This window comes from Larimichthys crocea, chromosome XIII (assembly GCF_000972845.2).
Source record: "Larimichthys crocea isolate SSNF chromosome XIII, L_crocea_2.0, whole genome shotgun sequence".
NCBI lineage: Eukaryota > Metazoa > Chordata > Actinopteri > Sciaenidae > Larimichthys > Larimichthys crocea.
The window spans coordinates 12,562,998-12,588,392 of NC_040023.1; the positions used below are offsets into that span (position 1 = coordinate 12,562,998).

At 42.1% G+C, this 25,395-nt stretch overlaps 2 protein-coding genes across 2 annotated transcripts in view; both read left to right on the forward strand.

Moving 5' to 3' along the window:
• The window catches only part of enpp2l (ectonucleotide pyrophosphatase/phosphodiesterase 2-like), a 29,137-nt gene extending 17,370 nt beyond the window's left edge, over window positions 1–11,767 (forward strand). The window contains exon 25 of the mRNA XM_019277164.2: window positions 10,406–11,767. Within this exon, the coding sequence (XP_019132709.2) occupies window positions 10,406–10,576 (171 nt within the window). The 3' untranslated portion in view covers window positions 10,577–11,767. The remainder of the gene's footprint in view (window positions 1–10,405) is intronic.
• A 3,391-nt stretch (window positions 11,768–15,158) lies between these two features.
• Window positions 15,159–25,395, forward strand: part of LOC104935368 (venom phosphodiesterase 1) — a 24,307-nt gene continuing 14,070 nt past the window's right edge. Inside the window, 9 exon segments of the mRNA XM_027286706.1 lie at window positions 15,159–15,552; window positions 16,310–16,379; window positions 19,556–19,696; window positions 20,591–20,716; window positions 21,144–21,204; window positions 21,570–21,667; window positions 21,750–21,829; window positions 25,173–25,241; window positions 25,243–25,293. Of these exon segments, the coding sequence (XP_027142507.1) occupies window positions 15,529–15,552; window positions 16,310–16,379; window positions 19,556–19,696; window positions 20,591–20,716; window positions 21,144–21,204; window positions 21,570–21,667; window positions 21,750–21,829; window positions 25,173–25,241; window positions 25,243–25,293 (720 nt within the window). The 5' untranslated portion in view covers window positions 15,159–15,528.

The window sequence follows — 25,395 nt, forward strand, 5'->3', positions numbered from 1 at the left end:
TAACAATCAGTGGTTTCAGTTTAACTGTGAAGTGTGGCGGGCAGGTCAGACCGATACGAGGTCTGACACGATTCTGTTCTGATACACTCTTGTGGTTTGGCTCAAATTTATTACCGAATATTTGACTGACAGCTCTCCAGCCACAACGCTCACTTCCACATCCACTTCTTGTGTGTGACAAATCAGTTTCTCCTTCCACTTACAGGGAAAGGTAAGGCGAGGGGTATCAGTTAGATCCCTCAAATCAATACACACCAGAGCGCCAGATAAAAGGTGTAAACCCCAAAATCAAGCAACGTGACAATCACAGTATAACAAGATATTTATTAACATCTGCAGTGAATGTATGCATGAACATTATGTGGATCATTTAATTGCTTTCATATTATTATTAGACATTATGTAGACTATATGTAGCAATTGTAGACATTATGAGACTATATGTAGACTTATGTAGACTATATGTAGACTTATGAGACAATGTAGACATATGTAGACATTATGTAGACAATAGTAGACATTATTGTAGACATTATGTAGACATTATGTAGACGATATGTAGAACATTATGTAGACATTATGTAGACTATTATGTAGACATTATGGAGGACATTATGTAACATTATGTAGAATATATGTAGACAGTATTATATGTAGACTATTAGTAGACATTTATGTAGACATTAATGTAGACTAGTATGTAGACATTATGTGACATTAGTAGACTATATGTAGACATTATGTAGACATTATGTAGACATTATGTAGACTATATGCAGACATTATGTAGACATTATGTAGACTAGGTAGCTGACATGTAGCAGCCTTCTCGGTAAGTCTGGCAGATTTTCTTTCACACATTTTTCAAATTCATTTTAAAAGAAGCTCCGATCGGCGTCCCAAAACTGAACTAGTTCATATCGATTGATTTTAGCTTGCTTCATAGAACTCTGAGTTGATTTATTGGGGGAATGTTGCAGCTGTCGGCTTGTTCTCTTGTGGCTTGAACCTCGACCTGTTTCACACGAGTTCCTCAGCTGTTCTACTCTCGTCAATGGTGAGCTAATGTTTCAGCATAAGTAACAATAAGTGTTTCAGTTAACTGTGAACGTGTGGCGGGGCAGGTCAGACCGATACGAGATGTCTGACACGATTCTGTTCTGATACACTCTGTGGTTTGGCTCAAATTTATCACCGAATATTTGACTGACAGCTCCTCCAGCCACAACGCCTCACTTCCACATCCACTTTCTTGTGTGTGTGTGTGTGTGTGTGTGTGTGTGTGTGTGCGTGAATGAGAGCAGCTTAGACATCAAGAAAACTTGACAAACCACAACTGTGACAAAAAATGACATGATAGCTTTACACACTCTCAACTTTTTGACCCTAAACAGACTCCGTACCGTTGAGTCATTTACGTAGAAACTTCAAAAGTACCTCTCACATTGTGTTTCTTCCTCTCAGCACGATCTCAGTTCACTTTTCTTTCTGCCTTTCTGATTAGTCGACCAAGGAAATCACCTGAAAGCTTTCACTTTCTTTTATTTAAGGTATTTTCAGTTATATACACACATAAGCATACATGCAAACTCTTGAAACATAATCCCGTATGGTCAGACTTAGATTAAATGACCTGTTCGAGATTTCACTTCTTCACATATTTAATGAAAGAAGCTCACACTGTAGTGAATGTGTCACAAGAACCTTTCAGTGCATGTCTCGTTATTTCTAGTTGAAGTAGAGATAGCGCCTCCTGAATTTCCTGAAGGTCAGGCATCGATTAGATTTGCAGTTGGTGTGTATTTCTGAAGGTGCGACTCCAAATATAGCAGTGAGGGTTGGGTTTGAGTCAGATATGGAGGGACATGACCACCAGAACATGTGATCCAATGACACTAAGTTTCCACACCTGGGACAGACGGGGTGAGTAGATGGTTATAGCTCATCTTAGCAGATTTTTTCTGGGACTTTGGAGATTTCTGCACTTGGTTTTTGATGCAACAGGATAAAAGAGGGTTTGCTCGAGAGGTCTGGGCCTCTGATTTAGCTGAGATTCTAAAGTAGCTTCAATCTTTTTAATATCACACGTCTGCCTGTCTGACTGACCCGTGCAGAATGTATCAATCATCTGCGTGCCTCAACTGTAGGAAACTTGTGATGTCGGCCAAGTGATTCTGGGGAATTTTCGAGGGAGGGTGAAATCTAGGTTCCCCTGTTGTATTGAGTCATCATGATGTGTGGACGAAAACGTGTGTAAAACTGAGGGAACTTCCGTTCCTCCTTCCCAGCTGCATGTTAAAAAAAAGGTGCACCTGACATGTTTTCACTTTTAGTTTGTCAAAAATGAAAAGCAGAACGTGATTCGTTTGGTTTGACTCATCCCAAATAATTTGGGGGTCTCTGGGGTGGAACAGACATTCACAGTAATACTCACTTCCCTTTTCTGTTTTTTCAGCTTTGTAAAGGACTCGTGGAACTGTTGGTGTGTTAAATTCTGCAGAATTTAAGCTGCTGTTTTCAGGAAAAACAAGAGACTCTTCTAAAGAAGTCTCTTTGTTCTATCTCGTATCTACTCGATGGCGGCCAAGTTTTCCGTTCCAGGAACTCGCTCTCCTGAGTCCTGAGGAGAGTCCTGCACACTCCGAACGACCTCAGTCTCCTCAGCAGGTGGAGGTGACTCTGGCCCTTCTTGTAGAGAGCATGTGTGTTATCAGTCCAGTAGAGTTTGTTGTTGAGGTGAACACCCAGGAATCTGTAGCTCTGCACCACCTCTATGTCCGATCCCTGGATGTGAAGTGAGATGTTCTCCTCCTGAAGTCGACGATCATCTCCTTCATCTTGCTGGTGTTGAGCTGAAGCTGGCTGAGCTCACTCCAGCTGACAAAGTCTCTGATGAGCGTCCTGTATTCCAGCTCGCTCCCTCAGAAACACGTCCAACAACGGCTGTGTCATCGGGGAACTTCTGGATGTGGCAGTGGGTGGTGTTGTGGGTGAAGTCCGAGGTGTAGAGGGTGAAGAGGAAGGGGCAGAGCACCGTACCCTGAGGGGCACCTGTGCTGCAGAGCACCACGTCAGACACAGTGATGGAGCCTCACATGCTGTGGTCTGTTGGTGAGGTAGTCTGTTGTCCATGCAGCCAGGTGTTGGTTGGAAGATGGAAGATGGATGCAACGGTGAATAAATTAATGGGAATACAAAGTTTATGTGGCCATTTGTTTAAAAGGATTGACTTTACTACACTTGAATGACTTTAATAGATTCAAACAGTGAGCCTACATGGAGGTCAGAGTGAGGAATGTCATGAATGCCAGTAAGTGTGTGAGTTGTTTCCTGGAAAGAGTTTCGACAGTGACTCAGTATTTAGTGTCAAAAATAATCCCATATCAATGATGACTCACGGTGCTTGTATCAGAGATACTTACAATAAAAAAAACTGTTTCTAACTGAAGTAAGATAGATAAATAAACTTTAAGATATTCACAGTACGTCTTCAGTGTGTTGTGATCTGCTGTGACATGTTGCACAAGAGAAAGTTGGCTCAGTGATTTTGAGGTGATTCCTCATCGAATGCAGAAAGTTAAAGGATGAAATCAGCTCCAATTTGTGGACAGAAAGTCAGGGCTAATTACAAAGTGCACAATGTTCCCAGGAACAAGAAAGTGTCTCTAGGTCTTGTGGTCCAGAGTTTGAGCTCTCTGAAATGTTAAAAATAGGGAACAGGAGTGGAATCTGCACAAACAGCATTCGAGGCTAAACTGCCAGGTTTTCAAGCCTGTGCATGTGAGCACGTTTGGGTTCATTGCACTCAAGTGCGTGTCTCCGAAACACTCGATCCAGCTGAGCTCTCTCATTATCTGAAGGAGTTCCCTCATTCCTCATCGGCATGGAAACGGGAATCTCTCTCTCGCTCACCGCTTACACAACAAAATGCCACAGCATGTACAGGCATGTAAACACGTGAGTCATCCACGGTGTCATTGACAAACATGCAAGCATGAGCAGTGATGAGCTGTAACCATTGTTTATATCTTACATCGTAACTTGAGGTCGGTTTCGCAACAGATTACGCCGATACAGAGCAGCACTGAGACTTTGAACTTTTAACATGGATCCCTGCAGTCTACAGCTGTTTCTACATTCATGTTATATTAAAGGCCATATTTCTGCAAGCCGGTTAAAAACACACGAGGATCAACCGTTTGAAATGAAATGAAATGAATGAAATGAAATGTATTTCCACCTACAGTACAGCTGGTCATAGGTCATATTGAACTGGTTGCACGGTTAACACATACAGAGAAATGTAACTTCATAACCTCATGCACATGCACAAGTTATTTTAGTCCAAAGGCAACAACTCACCGTGTATGTTTCTTCTCACAATAAATATCAATAGATAACTTCATTGTGTTTTAAAGCACTTCATACTTCAGTTTCTACTCCACTGAACTGACCTGGCAGATGAAGTAGAGTTTACAACGTAATAAACTCAAGCTTAAACGTGTTTATATAGCACTGTAGCAATATTAAGCAGACCATCGGAAATCAGCCTGACTGGTAAAGAATCTTCCGACTAGCTGAGCCGTCTAAAAAATCGCGTCGCTGCTTTGGCTGCGTATCTGTATCTGAGGTCGAAGTGGCTGTGACATCACCAACAGCAATGCTTAGAGGAGCATTTCAACATTTCTACAGCTAAACTATTAAACTCCTCTTAACACTGTCCGTATGGCTCTTAGAAGCAGCTCTTCAAGCAGAGAATTAAAACCTAGAAGGTGACAGTTTAAGACCAGTTGCATATCAGATACAAAGCTTAAGATGACATTTGAGCTTCACATAAACTCGTCCCTCACTTTGACATTTCAGCAGATTACTCAGGTAAAGATCATCCCTGTTCTTTGTGTGATGTGAAGAGACACGTCTGTTATACATCTTGATTACTTTACTGGTTATGCTGGTGGAAGGAGGAGGAGGAGGAGGAGGAGGCGGCAGTGGTGTATTAAACATCTCATGAGAGAAAATCTCCAGGTTCAAATGAATCACACGTTGGCACGTTTCACAACACAAAAGCAGCACGTGTACACACATTTTGCAGATGAATTTAAAGCCGACAGACTAGTCATTTAAATGAAAGTGGAGGTCCTCCAGGTCGCATTATCTGACCACATTGATCTATTATCCAAATAACGAGTCCCTTCCTATCTGCCTGGAAACATTCAAATATGATATAACATTCAAACAGCGCTTGACTTTAAAGCTGACGGGAAGGCAGAGGGCGGGGGTCCTTAAACTTATCATAAGGAAGCGAGAAAGAGAAGTCACCAAAGAGCAGAGGTCACTTTTTTCCCTTAATGTGCAGAACTGCTGTGTCCAAACGTATGTGCTGTTCCTCTGAACTGGAACTTTAGTTGTGTGTCATCAGCTGCTCTGCCAGGAAGAGCAGAAGTTCTGATGGAAGCCCTTGGAGAGCTTGCAGATCTATTTAAGGATCAGTGAGATGAGTCTTCTGATGTCCTGCCAGAGCTCAACTACTTGTGGTCTAATGGAGGAGCTCTCATCTCCTCTGTGGAGGAGCTCTCATTGGGTTTCAAGAAGTCTAAGAACAGATACCCTGACACACTACACATGTATCCTGAATGCACACCAATAAAACATGCAGACAGCAACAGGAAAAGCAATACAAAGGAAATGAAAGAATTGACCTCGTTGTTTTTTTGGGTTGGTAGTAATAAAAATAACATTTTGAAACATAAACATTCAGTCACGACTGAGTAATGTTTAGTCATCAACTGTGGCAAGAAAATGCATTTTGGAAATTTCCCAACCTCGACTGCAGAGTGCAACACATACAGATAGATGGACACATGTATTTGTTCTGATTACATTACTCATGATAAACACAAACTAGCGAGTCGACAACTTATCACATACTTGTCCCATAGTCCCCTCTCTCATTATGTCCATAGAGGCTTCTGAGCCTGGTTACACTGCCTGCTTGCCCAGCTCCTGTTCTGGCATGACACCAGCTCTTCTCCCTGATGCCCGGGTCTGAAAACCTCCTCTTCTGCTGGTCCAGAACGCCTGTGATATAAACACTAACGCTACAGTTGGTGGCAGGAAACCACAGGAAGGGAAGGCCTTACACCTTTTATGCCAGTTTTGTAGTTTCTTCTACATGCTAGAAAGAAAGGCGAGGATGAGGCAAGGGGTATTCAGTTAGTTACAGTCTGCTAGATCAGGGGTCTTCAACCTTTTTCAGCCCAAGGACCCCTTTGGACGAGAGACAATCAGAACAGGGACCCGCACATGTAATTCTTTTTTTTTTTTTTTTATGTTTTACATTTTAAGCCTGGCCAAAATAACTTTTATATTTAATTTATTCATTTCATATGAATTTAACCTGTTTATATACTGGGATCTTAGCCTGTATGTGTTTATGATTGTCTTCGGACATGTCCACTGATTCAGTTTCTAAATGATCTGCATCCTCACAGTCTGCAGACTCCCTAGGGGTCGTGGACCCCTGGTTGAAGATCCCTGTGCTAGATCACTAGATCTCACTCCCTGGACGTTCCATGTTTGTTTGTTGATGTGTTATGATATGAATGATTGCAGCTGTTGTGACACATCAGATTTAATCCTGGCTGAGAATGAAGAAACAACATTGTGTCAGACAGAAGTTGAGCTTGTCTTGATTGCTCCTATGCAATCAAGACAAAGCTGCTCCATGTGTCTCGTTCAGTCCGTAGACTGGACATCGTCTCCGTGACGTCATCCTCGGGTTTCTGAAGAGCTCGGTGTGAAGCTCGGCGTGGTCCCTCTTTAGGCGGTCTTTGGCATAACGGCACGGCACCTATCTGCCAGTCAAAACAAGGCGTTGGCATTCACAGCGCTGGGGGTTGCCTGTTGATATGTCACAGGGAAATCTGTGTGTGTGTGGAGGTGTGTGAACATGTCAACTGCCTGGAAAGATCAATGCATCATCTGTGATTGATTAATCATCATGTGTTCAGTGTGTGGGCATTGAGATTGCCTTGGAGCTATTTAAAATGTTCCTGCTTCGTGAAATGAAGGTGTTGTTTGTTGGTGATTGTTTTCAGTGACCTGAGCTGGCTTCTTCATCACAACATGTCACGACACGTTTCGGTCGTATCAGATTTTCCACACGCTCGTGTTCATTTATCTTTGACAGTGATAGCATTTCACCAAACAATGACTGGAACGTGGATTTGAGTTTTGACAACACTTGACGTCACGTTCATGCGCTGATAAGTAATCTGACACAAAGTAGATGCCGCTGTTTTCCCAAAGATGCTCATTAAGTTCATTCATTTCACTGTAATGAGTTGTTTTAAAAGGAGATGATGGAAATGATGATGATGAGACACTTTACTGTTGATGTCTCCGGCAGATTCAATTCTGGGAACTTCACGCAGACACTATAATTTCAGAAATATTGATCTATATAATGTACGCTAGAGCGACGTCACGACTCAGCAGTCTTTCCAACTCAAAGTGGAGTTGTTAAACTACCCGAATACTTTGTTTTTGTACCTGTACTCGCTAAAAGGCAAAAGCAGAGTGTCATGGTCAGGGGAACCGACTTTCCTATGTGATATAAAAATGAAAAGCAAAATGTCTGATTGCTTTTTCAATGGCATGTTAGTGCGTCCTTCATTGCTCTCTGTCTGTGGCTGTCAACTCCAGGCTCAGTGTTTCCTAGTGTGGATGTAAAACTGCACACAAATATATAGTTTTTATTTTTTCGAATATGCTTAGGAATCCTCTGTAATGTTGCATTTTCTGGGGGACTATTTTCAGTGGTGGAGGAATCCACATTTCGTGCTTGCGCGTTTGTGTAGCAGCGTTTTTTCTGGAAAGTGAGTTATTGAGTCAGAGTCAAACTGCAGCGTGTGTGCAAAGAATGATGATGATGATAATGATGATGATGATGATGATGATGATGATGATGTGTCAGCAGTAAAGATGTATGGCACAGAGCACCAACATACATCAGGCTTTGTTAGTAGACACGCACTTGGCGAGCTCTTGAACTGCCCCCTGTGGTGCAAACAGCTGCATCTGTGTGCAAGTACAAAGGCATTTTTACATGGAACACACTCCCTGCAGTTCCTTGGTACTGTCTTAATGTGAGCCTTTGTTTGAGTCAAGGTTTGAAATGAAAGATTAGTGGTCCAATGAGACGTCTCGATTACAGTGTTCCTGTTACTGCAGAGTCTGCGGAGCACGCGTGGCCGGCGAGCTTGCCTCATTTCAGTCCAGTTCATTCTGCAACTTTTGGATGTTTTTATAAAAGATTTGATTCAAAGTATTTTCCATTATTCTGCTTTTGATGGAAATAAAAGAAAAGTACTTAGTAAAGTAACTAAAAGTAACCATTGTGTCCAATACAAGTAACTTTTAAGCCCAGCTGAACAGGTTCAGGGTTTCGACCTTTCTCCCACCTCTTGCTAATCTCGCTGTCACTTCATATCATTGATCTTGTGACTGTTTATTGCTCACTGAAGGCCGCGACCTTTCGCTCTCACTACTGTGTGAGCTGTGCAGACTGTCATGTATCCTCATCCAGTCATGCTGATGCTGATTAGTTTGTTCATTCACATGGCATTTAAAGTTGTTATGAGTGTTACTATATGTAATCAACCAATAAAATCAGATTATAGATAGTAGAAGTATTCAGAATTACACAGTCAACTTTCTGCTTTATGATGCTTGAATGCTATGTGCTAGTTGCTGAAAAGAAAAGCACATTTTGAATATATATATATACATATATACATATATAGGATTGGTTAGATTTGAACTGACTTCAGAGGAAAAAGAAAACACATCTTGGGAGCATGAGAAACATTTAAATGTGTCCAGCTTCAGAAGATCAGTTTGTTTCCAGACCACCTCGATCTCCCACTGGCTGTAGTATCATTGCTACTTCCTCCACTGTGTCTGTTGTGCATTATGTGTATCAAATGTCATCGCTGGGGTATGTTGCATTTCACGGAGTAACACTAACAGTTTATAAAAGGACAATGCACGCAAGCCGCAGGTCATTTTATGCTGTAAAAGGAAGAAGAAGATCTTTAGTTTGGACCCGAACGACTTATCTGTTCCCTGTTTTACGCGGCCTTGTAAAAACGTGAGTGCTCCATGTGTGACTGTCTCAAGCATCCTACCTGGAAACAACAGGCATGTGTATGTCTGTATTTTTTATCAAAAGATGGCACACACATGGATGCGCACGGTGCATTTCAAAAGGAAACAGGACTACACAGATGAGTGCACCGTGAGAGTGTGTAATTATGTTGATTCACACTCCTGTGAATCATTCACTCTGTAAAATGAGACATGTTGAAAATGATTGTTTTTGAAAATCAATGATTTACAGTTTTTCTTAATTAATCAGAAATGGAGAAAAGTTGATAATCTGAACAAATTGTTTCCTTAACTGAACTTTGTCTAATTCAATTATTTGTCTTGGAACTTGATTTTCTGTTTAATGACTTGGAATTTCTGTCTTTGTACATATGTTGATGGCATAAAACCAAAATAGTTCATTCTTTCCTTCTTTGTCTAAGACGTCCTCTTGATTATTTCCAGTATAAACACTCAGCAGCAAGTTCATGCGCGTATTTTTCCAGAACACTGGTTGCTTAACATTTGAAGGCAAACAGTGTGTGAGCCAGGTATTATTGTGCAGTCCTACAGCCTGCAGATCGAAATCAACCCGCTTCCTTCAGTTAGAGCTCGCACTTATTTCATCAATGTGAAGCCTGCGGCATTGTGGGAATCCTTTCAGTATTCACATGATTATGTTTCTATAAATGTTATGTGCCTTGGGCAAAAAAAGGTGGATCAACTGGATCAACTCGATGCTGTGGTCGTCAATCAAACAATGCAATAATAACATTCAAGTCATGGGAACACTTCCGACCACTGACTGTAAGCGCCTCTATCTTACAAGGTAGTTTTAAATGGAAGCATTTCATTCTATTTTGATTTTCTTCTTTAAATAACGTTTCACCGATTTCGAATGAAGAACTGCGTGTGCGTTTGTTTTTAGTGTGAGACAGACAAAACTGGGAAATGAATAAATGTTTGAGGATCAAAAAACAAACGAAACAAAGAAAAAAGCGGTTCAAGTTGTTTAGGAATGTATTAAAATGACGAATAACGACCTGAATGAGAGTGAGTCTGCGGTTTATATTCTGCACGAGGACATTTTTAAGCTTAGAGTCAGCATAGCTCGGTAAACCTTGACACAACCACAAGAGTTGCAAAATCTTGATTGCTAATTGGACAGAATCAGCAAAACAATACAAAACAGGTTTCTACATCTTTAATGGGCGAGGCGGTGACACAGTGAATAACCATGTCCTGTCTGTGTCTGCAGAACGCCGACGATGAGTCGCAGTGGGTCGAAGACCTACTGAAGCTCCACACGGCACGAGTCCGAGACGTGGAGATCCTGACGGGTCTGGACCTCTACCGGTCTACCAACCTCACCTATATCAGCACCCTGAGCCTAAAAACCTACCTGCACACCTTTGAGAGTGACGACTAGACGCACACACATACAGGATGTAACCCTTTGTAGAAGTTCTGCATTTTCACTGCATGCTCTCTGGACAGCCAACGCATCGTTGTTCCACTCCTGAGGAACCGTCCGAGAAGCGCTTGGAAAAGGAAACACATTTTTGAAAATTGAAAAGATTAAAAGAATGTTTTGGCAAGTAGTACTTTGGAAGATTACAACAGGAATATACAACAGTATCCAACAAACATTGGAAAGAATAGGTTAGCACAGGAATGATGCAGGATGTGGGACTTTTCTCAACAGCTGCCAGAACACATTTCATAAATCCATCCATTCGTCTTCATGCCCACATCAAGGACCGCATCACTGTTTTAGCCCATTAACTATGAATAATAATACTTTGTATTCGTACTGACCATCCGTTGCATGCTGTAGAGTTTAAACATTTTTGAATGTGTTGTTTCTTACTCATAAAAATCACTTATCACAGTCTCTCTTTTTTTTTCTGTGAGTTCTAATGTCACTGTGAAGTAACACACTCGAGGACTTCTCATAGAAAACCGCCCTCACACTATTTCTGATTTCATTTTCAGGCTGTGTGGAAATAAGTAGAAGCCTGAAAAGTGCATACACAAAAGTTGGAAAAATACATAAAAACAAAACAGTCATCTGCATTTGGAGTTAATGGGTTAAAACATGCAACATCGCTGGTATGGTCCAACAAAGGAATAGTTTGACATGTTGTGAAATACATTTATTCTCGTTTCATGCTGCTGCTCACAGCAACCAGCACAAGAAAATGGTTGTAAGTGGATTTCACAAAATCAAACTTTTCCAAAGTCAAACTTTAAAACCACGAACTGACTGACTGAGTTTCCATCAGTCGTGCCACAACATTTCATTCAGTTTTCCCAGAAATGGTCAAAAGTTAAAAAACAAAAACAGGATGAAAACACACTCTCTGCTTTCGTATCCTCCTCTCGCTCATCTCTCTCCCTCAGCCTGTCTCAGCTGATCATCTAGGTGTATATTTTTATACAATTTGTCATATTTATTACACAAAATCTAAGAATAACAGCACCTAGTGTTACAGTATTAATCCAGTCATCCGACATAGATAGCTGGCAAGGAGGTGACAAGACTGATACTGCCTTAAAGGAAAGTTATTTTTTTAATCTAAATGAATATGGATCTTATTTTCATACCTTCGGTTACATTTTACAACAGGTTACAGGTTTACAGCAGAAAATCTGGCATCACTTCGGCCTGTCACAGCATTTGGAAGTGAAGTCAATGGTTTAAAATATCCGTCTGCAAACATGCCCAACTATGTGTCTATGACTAACTATGAGTCTGGCAGGTCAAACATAAGATAACATGAATAAACAATGGACATTAAAATGATCTTCATCTTCATCCAGCTGAGTCCTGCACAATTGTTCCAGATTTTTCCTTTAATTCAGTATCAACAGTGTTTGTCATGTTGGCTTTATTACCACGGGCACCTCATCTCTTTATTCACACCTTTAACTCTGCACAGATAAAAACAGTCACAACCTGCATTTTTTTTCCACGTTTGGTATTCATGTTGGTAACTTTCGTAACATAACTAGCTATCAAGGTAATCAATAGAACCAAGAAAATAATCAATACAAAGTCAAGAGCTTGTCAAACTGTAGATGAAGCTGTATATCCCTGTAGTCTTTCAAAATAAAGCTGTAGAGATTTGAAAAAAAACTTTGAATGACTTCACCTGACCTCTTCATTTATTCTGCAATCCACAACATCTGCAGACGTTCTGCTGGAGCACAACACAAACAACACAAACAACACAAACAACAGCAAACAACTGCAAACAACAGAAGCAACTGCAAACAACACAAACAACACAAACAACTGCAAACAACAACAAACAACTGCAAACAACAACAAACAACACAAACAACAACAAACAACTGCAAACAACAACAAACAACTGCAAACAACAACAAACAAGACAAACAACACAAACAACAAACAAAAAACAACAACACAAAGAACACAAAGAACAACAAACAACGCAAACAACACAAACAAAAACAAACAACACAAACAACTGCAAACAACACAAACAACACAAACAACTGCAAACAACAACAAACAACTGCAAACAACAACAAACAAGACAAACAACTGCAAACAACACAGACAACACAAACAACACAAACAACTACAAACAACAACAAACAACACAAACAACACAAACAACTGCAAACAACAGCAAACAACATAAACAAAAACAAACAACACAAACAACACAAAGAAAGACTTTCAGTAGGCGCACCATCGGCAGGGAGATGTTTATGTACACAGCTGTTTCAATCTGATGAGATAATGTGGAAAAAGCTCACGCTGCCTTTTCAATGCGTTCTGGACCTGAAACACAGACAAACAAAAGGGTTTTGGGTTTTGTTACAGAACTGATTGCACTGATTGAAGTCCGGTAACTATGAGTGATTTGTATATGCTACAACAAAGCAAATCTAATTAGGAGAAAATACACGTTATTATGAATGAGATAACTGGCCGATAGCGAACGACAATGGTTCTACTGTGCGATAAGTTCGACTGCAGTGTTCTTATTGTTTGTGGTAACAGCTGGGAAATATCCCTTCATATTTTAAAACACAGTCACAGCTCAACAAAGAAATGATTTTCTCCGGACAGTCCCGCTGCCAACGTCACACCATACGTTTGGAAAGAGATGGCCTGCCAGCTGCCAGTCAGACTTTAACCAGTGTTGGACGTCAGCGATGCCTTTGTCTCTGAATGTGGGCAAATCCCTGCAGACATGTTCCAAAATCTTTTTTGAAAGTATGATGCAGATCTCTGTTAGCGTACACAAGTCCGTGAACCGGCTCTAAGCTCTAAACTCTGGAAGAAGATACTGTGCCTCATTTAAGAACTTTTCCTTTGTTTGAGGTTTGCTCTTACACGTGTTTCCCAGTTCTTGTGCCTGGTGGAATATAAAGAAATACCGCTTTCAATCACAAATATGCCACTAAAGAGTGTTATTTCAATTCCAAACTGCAAAGTTTGAAGCACAATTAGCTGGAAGCTGCTTTATTTTCCTGCAATTAATTTGTATGAGATGAAATGACACAATGTCCTAAACAATACTGTTCACTCTCCACACGATCATCATCTTCAACGTAGATACAGCGAAGAAGTGAGGAATCCTGCGTCAACTGTTCCTGTCACTTTAACCACAATTTGTCAGTCCTACCATTTGAAATAATATTTATGGATGCCTTTTTTATGTGTTTGGCTCCTTTATTGTGTTATCTGTGTTGTGTAACAGGTCCAAATGCATCATGACCATGATTGGAAACCGCAGTCGAACAAGCCCAACCCCCTTTCCTTCTGTTTTTCCACGGAAACTGACTTTTCTTTTTTTTAGTTTTACTGGAAACTGAAGAAAAAGCTTTGCACTGGAAGACGTAGTTCCAGTTCATAGCTCCAGGTTAATTTATTCTGCAACACGATTGCACAACAAAATTAATCTGGTCCCTGCGTTCCTGCCCACCCTCAATGTGCTTCAGGAAAAAAGAACTTATTAAAGGAGGCCACCACATCTGCACACTCTGTCCAACTCATTGGAACACTGACAGTAACTGTTTGAAAGCTTCCACTGTTTCAGTCTTTCATCACATTTTGTGTGAAGCTCAGTCGATTGTTTTCTCATCAAAGCAGTCACAGTTACTTCATCTTAATAGTTTGTTATTTGTAGTATGAAGTAATAATGAGAGCCAGACCACGTTTAGAGTCCAGGATCCACGACAACTAACTAAATTCAGTTTGTGTGGTTGTCACGACCTGATCGGCTCCAGCTGACAAGGCACAGCCACTTCAGTTCCTGTTTCCCAGGAGCCGGAGGACGACGATTAGAGCAGCACCTACCACGTCTTTGTCCATTATTGGATTAACCAGGAGTCAGCCAGTCAGTCTACGTCCCTTTAGAAACCTCTGAGGGACGTCACGGAGACTACGTCCAGGTTTTAGACAGTCTGCGGGGACGTCTCAGAGACTACGTCCAGGTTTTAGACAGTCAACTTTGATATCATATCTACATTTTTACTACCTGACGCATGTTCCAGGTGCTTTTAGTTTGATAGCGAGCACTAATTAAGTTACCTGAGGAGACTCGTTTGCTCATTTTGAGGACATGAACTGTCGGAGTATTCATTAATATGAAAGTATTGGACATTTTTTAGAAGTTGGGAATCATCCAACTAACGTCGATTCTGGATCAGTGTGATGGACAGTCAACCAACAGTGGTGTCCATGAAACCTGAACACTAACGCGGCGTCTTTTCAGGGTGCTTTCAGTGTTGCTCCACTTTATTGCATTGCCAATCACAGATGGTTATCATAGTTCCAAGCTCAAGGTTTCTGATGACTCTATAATCACCTTACCTGCCCTGTGTTACCGTTCATGCCAACATCAATAATAATCCAGAACTGTCTGCAGCTGCTGCAGTTAATGTCTCCAATAACATTTATCAGCTGTTATCGATATCCACAGCAATCAGATCGTCCTACATTGGAAGTATGGCGGCCGTCTTCCCGGTCTGAGCTAATTATTAGTCATGCTAATCACTGTAAATAATATTATAACGAGTACGCACTAGACCTGCTCTCCATGGAAAGGCTCATGAGACCTTCTGTTAGAGTTTGGCAGTTATAAGGTGGATTTATGAGGTCAGTTTAAAAGCATCATGATGTGTTTTTAGATTTTTACAGACACCATGGAAACGTGACGGTGTCTTCACGTTCCGGTGTCTTCACGTTCCGGTGTAATCGGTTATCCATTGCTCACACCTAGTCCAGAGGTCACTGCTGTGACGTCTCCCTTTGTCCACAAGTAGAAACGATGTGTCTCACTCTGTCGTCCGTTGTCTGTCCCTCTGTCTGCGTCCCGTGAGTCGTCCGTTGGAGCCATGGGCTGGAAGAAGAAGATCACAGTGAGTATTCAGTGATGCACGGTCACAGACAGATATTTAACAGGATGTAAGATGTGCTTTGGTAGGTCTTTAATCTAATTTATTCATATAATTATTACTACAGATAATCAGTCAGGTTCTCATATTTGCTTTACAAGAAATTATCGATACATAGAAAAGTCAGAACTTGTTGTACTGATGCCTCGGGGCAGGTGCATGTTGGTTACAATAAAAGAACACAGCATGAGGTCGGCATGACTCACAGCATTTAGCATTTGTGTCACTCTTACGGAAATACTAAACATAATGAGGAATATTCCGGGAATTACAGCATTTAATTCATCTCATAGTGACGCATCCAGTGAGCACAGTTACTGTGACAGAACATTTTGTTGTTGAAGCTTTCAATATGAACATTTGGAAGCTTTGCAGATATGCTTTGTGCTGTAGTGTGAGTGCAGCCGACTTCAAACACTGCTGTCAAACTTTGCTCATGCGTTCAGTCCAGGAAGCTTCGCTCCAAACTGTTTCCATCGAACTCTAACCATCAGAACACTGTCAGTGATTTCTTTGTGTGTTCGCGTGCAGCTTTATCGCTGGAATGTGAATCTCGGGTAGCGCCGCACAGGAGTTGGACAGATGTGTTAATAACATTTTTGGCTGTCACTCAGATTCAGACTGACCTTTGTGTCATTTCATTGGCTGTGCATCAAAGAGCAAAGTGTGTGTCTGTTATCAAACCTGTGAGGAGTTATTGTTGTGTGTTTCTGTGTCACAGATCGGTGTCCTGGCTGTATCGATTGTGACCCTAATCCTCGGACTTGGACTTGGTCTTGGATTGGACAAAGGTAATTTGAAAACTTAAGTTCAACTGCCGCCTTAAAAACACGAGTAGACTTGAAATATAGTCTGTTCTCTTGACTTAAAGTTTCTTTGACACGAGAAAGTACGTTTTCTTGAATGTATAGTGTAATGCAGTTTACAAAAGCAATGATCCCTAATTAAACAACGTGTCTTACTTTGCTGCATGAAACACAAGTTGAGTTCACTCACGTTTTTAAGGCAGCAATTCAACTTAAGTATAATATCAATGTAATCCATAAAGACAAAGTCTGTACAAACTTGGTGTTAGTGGGAGAGGACATGAAGCGTTCAGAGAATAAATAAGAGCTGCCTGATCACACACACAGCAAATTAAACACAGACGTGACGTGTTTGGTTATTTTTCATGAATATTTAGTTTTTTCGCTGTAAACAGAGACAAACCACTTCAGTCACTTCGGTAACCGTATTTAGACGTGCCCTCAGAATTAATAAGGACTTTCTGCATCAGTGTGAAGTTACTGCACATGCTCAGATCTGCAGATTTACCTCCTGTTTACTACATGGAAACCCAGGCAGGCGTAACGAGAATCATTTATCATTATATTTCAACACACGGTCTAAGTTTGTGGCTTATGGGATTGGGATATATTTCTGAATCACTTAGTGACTGATTTGTGTTTTTTCATCATGAATATAAACCACAAAGATTAATCTGGTCTACGTGACGGTTCCCTGGCTGGCTGAACATGCCGTTAAGTGACCTGTTTAAGAAATTATAAAGAATGAAATCCAGATGGCCAATGAAACGCCACTGAAGTAGATAGAAATACAGAAAAGATGCAGCAGCAGTGTGTCCTGGAATGACTGCAGCCGGAAAGGAAGAGTCAAGCTGCCTGGAAATGTGGAGGAGGAGGTGTGACCTTCTGAACAGCTGATGATAGTAAAAAGTTTTTTTCCAGCGTCCAAAGAAGCTGCGATGAACCGATGATGTTCAAGCACAAACGGCATCACAGCAACACGTGACATTAAACCTCAATTAAAACTTAATCTAACAGGAATGTTTATGTCTTATAGTGGATTTCATTTATATCGTACGTCCATGTTTACTTTAGTTCGTTTATACTTTTGTTTTATTTCATTTACATATATGTTTTTTTGTTCAGAAGGTCACACCTCCTCCTCCCCATTTCCAGGCAGCTTGACTCTTCCTTTCCGGCTGCAGTCATTCCAGGACACACTGCTGCTGCATCTTTTCTGTATTTCTATCTACTTCAGTGGCGTTTTTATTGGCCATCTGGATTTTATTCTTTATCATTTCTTAAACAAGTCCTCTTAACGGCATGTTCAGCCAGCCAGGGAACCGTCACGTAGACCAGATTCATCTTTGTGGTTTCCGTACCCACTGTATATCATTTCAGATTTTGTTTTTCTGCTTTATTTTCTCTGTCTAGGGTTAATATTGCAACTTTCTCAATGAAACTGGAACTGAACTAGTCAGCACACACACCGTCACTGTGAATGTCTCTATTGTACTAATAATAAAGAGGATCAGGTTTATGTCGCCTTTTATGTGGCTTACTCATTACCGCTGCCTGTACAACATTTCCCAGTTTAAATTGTGACACCACATGAGACTCGTGTGACTTAAAATGAGACTGATGAGCGACTCATGTGATGACAAGCTGCGCATCAAAGCTGTGGCATGATGATTACAAAGCCACAGCCACAGATGCTGCAGTCACACCACGATCAAAATATTAAAATAAAGTTAATACTTCAGGATAAAGTCTGAAAGCTTTTTAAAACTTTTAGAACTTAACATTAAAACCTGTAAATTGAATCCTAAAAGTCACATCTTATAAACGTTTTCTGCTTTATACATTTATAATATTTCTAGGAATGTTATGTGGTCTGGTGTGGTTTCTTTGGAGTATGGATTTGTATTTACTGTGCAGCAGAGTGCAGGTGGTGTGAGGCCCACCCAGGCTTGGCAGAGTTCCTGGAGGTAAAGCAGACAAAAATACAATCAGTACAGGATGCTAGGCACTAGGACAACTATAAACTAGTTTGGGCCTGAAGTATACCACGCACCAGCTCGAGGAGCGGTATAATCTGGCACAGAACAAAAGGAACTGGGACTTCTTGAGTAGTTAGTGATGACATGATGGTTTGCAGCTGAGCAGAGTCCTGGGAGCAGAAGACCAAACCTACAAGACACAGAGGCAGAGGGAGGAGGCCGAGGAGAATGAAGCCATGGCGGCCTGGACCATGACAAGGAATACTCTTAATCATATTTTGAAAACTTTGCAAAAATATTAGCCCTTATCATGAGAATGGAAATATTCTTACATTTAGATCAAATCTACATTTTTAGCAGTTTAAAGGAGCAGCGTTTGACTCCGGTCCACATGCAACGTCCCCACAAACGTACAGCAAACTCTCACAACAGTGATGGCAAGATGATCGTGACGCAGACGCAGAAATGAAATCAGAGTATAGAGTTCAAATGAAAATCAAATGTTGGAGTCAAGTCAGAAGAAAATGTGGAAATAATGAAGCTGAACATGAGGACAAAAGAATACAAACTACAATATTCAACAGATCTATTTATAAAGCATATTCATTAAACTGTGAGTCTGTCCCTGTCAGTCGCATGATTCAGCGTCATCACTTCCAACATTTTCTAATGGTGACCTTCAAGATTAATTGTGTGAAGATGACTAACCTGACCTGTGAGTTAACTTGTGGAATTACTGGTCCTCCCGTAAATCATGAGGGAATAAAGCAGCAGATTAATACGCATCACCACCATGTGACAAAGCACGAGTTGTTTGTGTTAGAAAATCCCACTTTACAATTCAGAAACTGAAAGACACACACACTCCTCGAGTCCTCTCATCATCTCATGATGCTGTTTTCTTCAACATGATATTAGTGCAGAACGAGGCACATTAAAGGACAGCTGGTAATATTTTATTCTGTAGTCGAGCTGAATTGTCCAGAAACTTTTGAAAAACCATCAATCAGCTTCCAGCCACAGATGAGACATGAGGAAGCGATAAGAGATGCCCTTTGAGAGCAAACAGCGTCCAGACATGCAGTTCACATTTAGTCATTCGTCTGATTCACTCATACGTGGCTGATTTGAAGAGCATCTGTTAGGTTAAAAAATATTCAAAGACACTGTGTTGCCTTCCAGATCCAGACCCCCCCCAAACGTCCTGCAGGAATCGGTGCTTCGAGCCGTACGACGGCGACGTCCCGGGCTGCAAATGTGACGTGAACTGTAAAGCCACCAACAGCTGCTGCTACGACTACCACGACATCTGCACGGTCCCGAGTGAGACTCTGTTTCTGACCTTTCTCCCAGGATCACTGAAAATATTTCATCTGCTACTTCTAGTACTACACCAACGTACAGTACTGCATTTGATCCGGGTGTCTTCCTTCTGTCCTGACTGCTTTTCTTTTACACTTCATGCAGTGTAGACGGGCTACAACTCCTTAACCCTTGTAGAGGTTTCACAGACAAGTTGATGCTGTCTGTGGATTCATACGGAGCAGTAATACGCTGGTCGTGTTTGTATTTGAATATATTTAGAGATTTTAAGATTAACCAAAGTAAACGCAGACAAAGAAGATCTCCAGCTCAGACGAGCTCGCTGTGGATTTAGTCCAATGACACCGTGGCTCATCCACATGGTGGCTCAACAGTCGAGGAATCTTCTATTACGCCGACTCCCATGTTGGTCTCACCTACATCTATTAACCCTTTACAGGCTGTAAGGGAGAAAGTTCAACATTCAGTCTCCTGCGATAAATCGACTAGCTGACAGCTTTATGTTTTATGGGATATAATTTAGAGGATATTATAGATCCAACATGATTGGCTTCTTCACGGATTTATCAATGTACAGTTAGACTGCTAATATTACAGAGCTGTGGTCGGGTCCATAGATTCTAACTTGTATAACAGCGAGTGAGTTACTTCTTGCCCAGCTCCTGTTCTGGCACGACACTGGCTCCAATCCTCCTGACAGCTACAGCTTCTCTGTCCATCATAAACCCTTTAAATCACAGAGAGCAGCCGGAGGACATCAGAGGGAAAAGCAGAAAACATTTCCTCCATAAAACATGATCCAGTTTCAGCAGAGTCAGTGAAACAGCCGGTGGTGACAGCGTGGTGAATTGTGTACAGTGTTGCTCGACCGCTAACTCGACTTGTTCCCTTCAGCCGAGCAGTGGGAGTGCACCAAGTTACGATGTGGAGAGAAGAGGCTGACGCAGAGCAGGTGTCACTGCTCCGACGACTGTCTGTCTGCACGGGACTGCTGCACGAACTACAAACATGTCTGCCACGGTGAGAGGGGAGATCACAGCTGTTTGAAACACAACAAACATGCACAGTAAACAGAAATGTTGCTGTTATATAAATGCAAATGTATCAGAATGTTTTAATGCTTGTTGGAAATGACTTTCACAGTTCAAAGAGCCTCCTGTTTCCAAACTACAGTTTATACTTCAATTATTATGTTTAGGATTATAGTAAAACCTGATTCATCTGGTTCAGGCTGCTCTGTTTACAGCAGCGCCTCTTAAACTGCCATTGGTTGGAAACCTGATTTAATCCGTAGTATTTTGTTTACACCGGAGGTAAAGATTAGTCCAAGGCTGCGTGAGATCTTTGGGTGTCAGGTGTACGTCTACCTGAGCAACACAAGTTACTGTAATAGTATCACGGTATATTCCATCATCCGAGCATGTGTTTTGTTTGCACCCTGCTGCAGGAGAGAAAGCGTGGGTGGAGGACGAGTGTGAGGACCTGTCAGCTCCGTCATGTCCAGCAGGGTAATGTGATTCATAATTAGAAATCTGTCTCATTTCATATATATTTTAGTATTAGTCACATGTTGCTTTAATGTTTTGATGCTGTCTTGTTGCTTTTGCCTGCACAGTGGTTGAATTTGCACGCTGAGCAGTGTTTGCCTGAGCATCAGCTAATTATAAAATAAATGATAGAGAACATGTTAGTTTGCTTGTTTGTGCCACGGAGGCAATGACTCCATAAACTACTGAAATGTGTCGATTAACATTTAAAGATTCTGAAATAAGAAAAATTAAATGTGCGATTTTCTTCATTTATTTAACTTTTGGTGGGAAAGGTCTTTTTTATTTTGCTGCATGTAATGACTGAATGTTCTGCCCTGTCGCAGCTTTAAGAAGCAGCCTCTCCTTCTCATCTCTTTGGATGGGCTGCGAGCCGAGTACCTGCAGACCTGGAGCGCTCTCATCCCTGTTCTGGACAAGCTCAGTTAGTGTCAATGACATTCTTGTTGTTCGATTTTTATCTTTTAACCACGTCCTGCCATATTGACTTTATCTTTGCACCACAGGGACGTGTGGAACCTCGGCGCCGTACATGCAGGCGGCGTTTCCCAGCAAGACGTTCCCCAATCATTACACTATTGTTACGGTAAACACACACACACACACACACACACACACACTGCAGTCACACTGATTCACAGTGTGTCTTTTTTACTGTCACTGGTTTTATTCCTAACGATGAAGTGGCTGCAAAAACTACAGCAGAGATTTGACCTTCTTGTGATTTTATTGTAGAAAGTTTTAACAGTAAACTAAAAGTGGCTGCTCTAAGATTAAGAAAGGTTTCAACCAAAACCCAAACTGATGTTAAACTATGAACTACGTGAACCGTCTACGAGGAAATGAAGAGTCTCTACAGTCGTCAGTGTGACGGTTTCTGCTGCTTCGTGTTTCCTTCATCACTGTCAGCATGTTCGCTGTACGATGTGTTCAATCTGTGTCACTTTGTAATGATGATGGTGCTCCCCTCTCCTCTCCTCTCCTCTCTCCTCCCCTCCTCTCCTCTCCTCTCCCCTCCCCTCTCCTCTCCTCCTCTCCTCTCTGTGGCTCTACCAGGATAATTAAGCATGTCAAGAGTTGTGCTGACTTGGCACAACTGACACCCATAGCGAAGGAGAGAGAGAGAGAGAGAAACAGTGACAGAACGAGGGGAGAGAAGTAGAGAGAGACCTTCAGGCTGTGTCTCCTTTCTGCAGTCCAGACAGTGCATCACCACTGCTCCTATCTTTGTGTGTGTGTGTGTGTGTGTGTGTGTTCTGGCCAGGAAGTGAATGTACTTGTGTATGCCTCGGGGAGATGCAGTCACGCTATATGGCAGCAAAGTTACCCTGTGTTTTAACCCCCTCTATCTACTTCGTCTGGGGCCCTGCTGGCTGGCTTGGCAGCTCACACCGGACACTTCATGTGAATTTGGCCACATGTGAAGCGATGAAAGGAAAGGAAGAAGGTCATGTCACTCTCATCTTCGGTGTAACTTTGACGCCACCCGTAAAAACAAATGTATCATGCTGCATTCACAGTGGGAAATGCACTTCAAACACAAGGGTTTTTATTGTCCTGCACTGTTATGCAATAATTCATTACGTTGGTGTTGGTACAGTGTTGCTCGACCGCTAACTCGACTTGTTCACTTCAGCCGAGCAGTGGGAGTGCACCAAGTTACGATGTTGGAGAGAGAGAAGGCTGACGCAGAGCAGGTGTCACTGCTCCGACGACTGTCTGTTCTGCACGGGACTGCTGCACGAACTACAAACATGTCTGCCACGGTGGTGAGAGGGGAGGATCACAGCTGTAATGTGTTGAAAACAAAACAAACGTGCACAATAACAGAAATGTTGCTGTTATATAAATGCAAATGTATCAGAATGTTATGCTTGTTGGACGAAAGACTTTCACAGTTTCAAAGAGCCTCCTGTTTCCAAACTACAGTTTATACTTTAAATATTTGTTTTTAGTATATAGTCAAACCTGATTCATCTGGTTTAGGCTGCTGCTTGTTTACAGCGGCGCCTCTCTTAAACACGTTTCTCATCTGCTGCCATGGTTGGAAACCGGATTTATCCGTAGTATTTTGTTTACACCGGAGGTGGTAAAGTAAGTCCAAGGCTGCGTGGACTTTTGGGGGTCAGGTGTACGTCTACCTGAGCAAACACAAGTTACTGTTGTATAGTAATAGTATCACCTATTCCATCATCGAGGCATGTGTTTTGTTTGCACCCTGCTGCAGGAGAAGGAGAAAGCGTGGGTGGAGGACCGAGTGTGAGGACCTGTCAGCTCCGTCATGTTCCAGCGAGGGTAATGTGATAGTTCATAATTAGAAATCTGTCTCATTTCATAATCTTTTATATTTTAGCATTTAGCATTAGTCACATGTTGCTTTAATGTTTTGATGCTGTCTTTTTGTTGCTTTTGCATTTGCACGCTGAGCATGTTTGCCTGTGAGTTCAGCTAATTATAAATAAATGATAGAGAGCATGTTATAAAATAAACATAACATAAACTACCGAAATGTGTCGATTAACATTTTTAAAGATGTGAAATAAGAAAATTTAAAATGTCGATTTTCTTCATTTATTCAACTTTTTGGTAGAAAGGTCTTTTTTATTTTGTATTGGACTGAAGTTCTGCCCTTGTGGCAGCTTTTAAGAAGCAGCCTCTCCTTCTCATCTCTTTGGATGGGCTGCGAGCCGAGTACCTGCGACCTGGAGCGCTCTCATCCCGTTCTGGTGGACAAGCTTCGTAGTGTCAATGACATTCTTGATTTTTATCTTTGAAACCACGTCCTGCCATATGACTTTATCTTTTGCACCCACAGGGACGTGTGAACCTCGGCGCCGTACATGCAGGCGGGTTTCCCAGCAAGACGTTCCCAAGTCATTACACTATTGTACGGTAAACACCACACACCACCAAACACACACAACACACCACACACACACCTGCATCACGCACGATTCACAGGGTGTCTTTATTACTGTCCACTGGTTTATTCCTAAACATGAAGTGGCTGCAAACCTTTTGAATTTGAAGCGAAACAGCAGAACAAGAGACATTTGACCTGTCTCTGTGATTTATTGTGAAAGTTTTAAACAGTAACTAAAAGTGGCGCTGCTCTAAGTTAGAAGGTTTCACCAAAACCCAAACTGAACTGTGTTAAAACTAGAACTAACGTGAACCGTCTAACGAGGAGATGAAAGTCTCTACAGTCTTCAGTGTGACGGCTTGTGCTGTTCGTGTGTGGAGCTCTTGTGTTGCCTTAGGGCGAAGGGGGTGCAACTGGGGATGAAGGCGAGAGCATTGTTCAATCCAATGGTACACTGACTAGACGATGGAACAAACAGCAGCCTGACAAAGCGAAGCAGCGCTCTCATAGAAGCGACTCGCCGCCGAATCGAGAAAAAGCGATGAGAACCGAATCCCAACCTCGCCCGCAAGCCCCTCCAGCTCACGCCTCCGAGGCCTCCTCCTACTCCTCATCCCGCAGCAGCGATCACATGGGGACCCGCCGCCGCACGTAGCGCGTCTCGCAGCTCCAGCGCTCCACCAATCCGCTACAACCACATATCTACTGCTCTCCTGCCCCTCCTCTCCTTCCACTCCCCCCTTCCTCCACCGCCTCTCCTGCCCCTCCTCTACCCTCTCTCCCCCCTCCTCTCCCCTCAATCCCTCCTCTCCTCCTCCCCTCTCTCCTCTCTCTCTCCCCCTCCTCCTCCTCTCCCTCCCTTCCTCTCCTCCCTTCCTCTCTCCTCCTATCTCCTCTCCCCTCCTCTCCCCCTCCTCTCCTCCCTGCCTCCTCTCCTTCTCCCCTCATCTCCTCCTCTCTCTCCCTCCTCCCCCCTCCTCCTCTCCTCTCCTCTCCCCTCTCCCCCCCTCTCTCCTCTCCTCTCCTCTCCTCTCCCCTCTCCTCCTCTCCTCTCCCCTCCTCTCAGGGTCTCTATCCACGAGTCCAACGGTTGATTGACAACGTCATGTACGACCCGGTGTTCGATGCCTCTTCAGTCTGTCCAATTCAGAGAAAAAATAAACCTGCCTGTGTACCTCGGACAGCCTGTGAGTCTGATTTAGGTTTGATGTGTTGAAATTAAATGGATTTCACATAAATGTGTGTGTGTGTGTGTGTGTGTGGTGTGTAAAGACAACCGGAACAATCAA